Below are 4,209 nucleotides of genomic sequence, written 5' to 3' on the forward strand. Positions count from 1 at the left end.
CAGTACGAGTAACTGTGAGTTCCCTCACTCGCATGTGACCTGTCACCTGCGGCCAGAAAAAGTGGTCGGGTGCCCCTCCGCCGTCTGCAGGACTGGAGAAGGGGGAAGAAAAAGGATGAAATGTGAGACTGTACCGTACAAATGCTCCAGTATTGTGGGCTTTCTTTTGTCGCAGCCTAGTTTGGTTGTGGGGTTTGCGGTGGAAGGTACCGGTGCCTTGATAGACAGGAAGTGAGTGGGTGGGTGGGCCTGAAGTGATTGGTTTGACTCCCGATAACTTACGTACAGTATTGTACTCCAGTATACCCATCCAGTAAAATTATTTATTTAATTCAAGCTGTAGGTAAGCAGCCTTGCTCATGCTTGTATCCCCTGATGCTTTCATAACACCCCCTCTCCCTTCGAATACTCTTTTCAATATTCTCTCTTTCCTCCATATTTCCTCTGCTGTCCTCACTATCCTGACCCCAATGGCAGACATCCAGAAAGCCAGCAATGTCGCCGACGGGGAAAAAGTCGCCCCGGCCAGTATATCAGACTCAATACCCGACCGCATCCTAGCGAACCCCCTCGCACACTTCCGCCCCGCCGAACTCGAGGCCCTCGGCCGCAACTTTGTCGTGGAGAAGGGGCTGGACGCGAAATACAGGGAATTGTTCCAGCGCGCGGCCTTGCTCGCGCAGAACCCGTTGTCGTTTCGGGATGAAGATTCGGAGTTTCGGACTAATCCTAGGCTCGGCGCGGAGCGGGAAGCGCTGGAGAGGGAGTTGACGCATAGGTGGGATCAGCCGAAGAGTTTGTATGCACTTGTGGTTATGTGTTCGTTGGGAGCCGCTGTCCAGGGCTGGGATGAGTGAGTATCCCCATTCCTTTTACTGTGTTTGCTTTTGGGTGAGAAGGTTGCTTTTGTGCGTGCCTAACATGATGGTTATGCTAATCTGTGATCGGTTTTCATTTTGTTCAGAACTGCAGTCAATGGAGGTTTGTTTATCATGTCTCCTTGTGATTTCAATTCCCTTCTGGTAGAAGAGCCCCCCGCCTAACTCAAATTTGTCAATAGCGAACACCTTTTACCAGAAGGCCTTCGGTATAACCGACAATAGATGGCTTTACGGCTTTGTGAACTCGGCGCCCTATCTATGCTGCGCTCTAATTGGGTGTTGGTTTGTGCTTCACTTTGTGAATGATTTAAATTCGGCTCACTGCAGAACACTTACAAAAACGTAGGCTCACAGAACCCCTAAACCATTTCTGCGGCCGCCGTGGTACAATCTTCATCTCGTGCGTGATTAGTTCGGTCACATGTCTCGGTCAAGGTCTCACCCAGACATGGCAGCAGATGCTTGCGACAAGATTCTTACTTGGTTCGCTCACTCACTCCTCTACCCACTTCCTTCCACTCTCCAAAGGCCATACTGATGAGTGGATAAGGTCTCGGCATCGGACCGAAGAGTGCAACAATCCCGGTCTACGCATCGGAATGTACTCCCCCGACTATCCGTGGTGGATTGGTAATGATGTGGCAGATGTGGACAGCATTTGGGATCATGCTGGGACTGGTGATGGGCGTGGCATTATTCCATATTGGCGACAGCACGGATCAGGCGTTGTGCTCGGAGGAGCTGGGGAATTTGCTTATATACAAATGTGTATGTATCCTCATTCGCACCACCCAAGCGGGAAAGACGGAGCTAATTAGGGGGGAGGGAAGAGTATAAACTGGCGCCTCATGATCGCTAGTCCTATGTTTTTTCCATTAATCGTTTGTGCGCTTGTGTACTTCAGTCCTGAATCGCCACGGTAAATATCTCCCTTTCACTACTTGCATGATCAGACGGCTAAAGAGAGGGAACAGCTGGTACATTAAAAAAGGAAACTATGAATCAGCCTTTAGATCATTAATTCGTCTCCGCCACTCGAAAATCCAAGCTGCACGGGACCTGATATACATCGACGTCCTCCTGGAAGCTGAGAAGCGGATCTCGAACCGCCGCAACCGCCTGGTAGAAGTCTTCACAGTCCCGCGAAACCGCCATGCACTACAGGCATCGCTCACGGTCATGATTATGCAACAATTCTGCGGAGTCAATGTGCTCGCATACGTATGTGAACTCCTTTTTCTTGTCTGAACCCGCACAAGATGATAACGCTGGCGAAAAGTATTCTTCCGAGGTCCTCAAGGGCTCCAAAACCGACTACAACAGCATCCGCTACGCACTCTTAGGCAGCATGGGCTTCGGCATCATCAACTTCCTATTTGCAATTCCGGCCGTGCGCACAATAGACACCTTTGGCCGGCGAAACTTACTCTTATTTACATTTCCGCTGATGGCGATATGCATGCTGATAACATTCTTCCTGGAAGACATACACAACAAGAAAGATGGGGCACCACTAAGTCTCATCGGAATGGTTCCATCCCCCTATGCTTCCGCCTCCACAACCGTCTAGAATATTTTGCTAACGAACAACCCGCAGTACCTCTTCGCCGCGGTGTATTCTCCGGGCGAAGGCCCTGTCCCATTCGTCTACTCAGCAGAGTGCTACCCGCTGTACATCCGCGACATAGGCATGGCAATCGCCACCGCCGTGACCTGGTTTTTCAACTGGCTGCTGACGATCACGTGGCCGCCTCTCCACGATGCGATACACTCAGCCGCCTTCGGGGTTTATGCTGCACTGAATGTTATTGGATTCGTGGTCATTCTGTTGCTCGTCCCTGAAACTAGGAATCGTACGCTGGAGGAGTTGAATAGCGTTTTCGAAGTGCCGACCAGGGATCAGGCAATGTATGGCATTCGTCAACTCTGGTGGTTCTTTGGAAGTTGGATCTGGGGCAAGGGGGAGCAGGTTGAGAAGCCGGTTCTGGTTGTCGGGAATAGGAGTCGGGAAGATGTAGCGTTTCCGCCTAGAGAGGGCGAATTTGGGATCAGAGCCTTCCCACCGGGTCGCGATTCTTCGTCGGTTCACGGAGCGACATGAATTTGCATTTTCTTTTTATCAAACTAAGGAGTCTAATTACTTCCGGGCGTCATGAAATTTTGGGCTCGGGGGGAATCAGTTGGAGTTTTGGATTATAATCGTTTTTCTCTTTTCACAAAACATCATTATGTTGCAACTTATCAAAGATCGGGATATCATACTGTATTGTTGTGAGGCGTTGCCGTAGCAATCATCTCAACAAATTAATAACAACGGCGAACTCTTAAGCAACAGTAGAACTTTTCAAGCTTGTAGGACCTTCAGTTGGCAATTGGCAGATTTCAAATTTTAATCAATTGCGAGATGTCAGGCATATAGAATGATCCCAAACCGGGAATTTTAAGGAGGTGGTTTTCGACGAGCCACTATCACCAATCGAAAAGTGAGCCCTTCGTCCCTTTCCTACGTGAACCCGCGCAACCACCAAGACATTTACCCACCGCTATACTATACAGTACCTCAAGAGACCAAACGACAACCGAACCACCCTCAGCATGTCTCCGGAAACCCAGAGCTTCACGCCGTCCTTCAGGGTTCCTGTCACCGGTTTCCCTCGTCCAGCAGAGGCCGGAGATCCCAAGCGATAACTCCACGAACCCCAGAATCACGCGACAAAAACCGAGCACGATGGGGGGGGAGAATCAGCCAGATAGCCTACCTACGCCCAATCGTGATAGCACTGAAAACCACTAGCATGGACGCCTCGACACCTTGAACAAGGCGGAAACAATTCGCGAATGCATATGCAACTCTTATTCCTCAGCTCTCGTTTTGCCCCTCCTTTCCGCCCACAATGGGCTCCTGGCGCATGGGCTGTATGGGGCGTGAGGCGGTTTGATTCTGGTCCGCTTCTACCGATGCCCCTTGCGTGGGGGGGGGCGTTTAGAGCGCTGTTGCATTGCGAAATGCCGCTGTTTGTCTGGGTCATTCTGCTTGTTACGGTAATTTTCTGGCTTGCGAGAAAAACACCTCCACGATGACAGGAAGCTGTCTCCCCATATGGGTAGTCATTTACCCCCCACGAATAGAGAGACATCAAACTTTTCTCGCAATGCATGGGGTCCGGTAACAATATTCTAAGAGGGGCGGGGGGTGATTTGGCGACACGATGTTCAAGTGAGCGGAGCGGTAAGCCCACTCAGACTGACCGCTGTGCTTTGCCAAACGAACACGTGGAAAAATTAATCAGTGGAAAGAGGTCAAAAAAAGCCTCCAATAAAGCAAACT

The 4,209-nt window shown here is 50.3% G+C and overlaps 1 protein-coding gene; it reads left to right on the top strand.

Annotated features, from left to right (window-relative positions):
• The first annotated feature begins 397 nt into the window (after window positions 1-397).
• GSTUM_00010612001 (uncharacterized protein) lies at window positions 398-3,214 on the top strand. XM_002841403.2 has 9 exons: window positions 398-853; window positions 965-981; window positions 1,061-1,163; window positions 1,228-1,364; window positions 1,432-1,609; window positions 1,714-1,800; window positions 1,856-2,102; window positions 2,161-2,412; window positions 2,479-3,214. The coding sequence occupies exons 1-9, from the start codon at window positions 471-473 to the stop codon at window positions 2,980-2,982; spliced, it is 1,908 nt and encodes a 635-aa protein (XP_002841449.1). The 5' UTR covers window positions 398-470; the 3' UTR covers window positions 2,983-3,214.
• Window positions 3,215-4,209: the final 995 nt, after the last annotated feature.

Source organism: Tuber melanosporum (genome assembly GCF_000151645.1).
Source record: "Tuber melanosporum whole genome shotgun sequence assembly, scaffold_71, strain Mel28".
Classification (NCBI taxonomy): Eukaryota; Fungi; Ascomycota; class Pezizomycetes; order Pezizales; family Tuberaceae; genus Tuber; species Tuber melanosporum.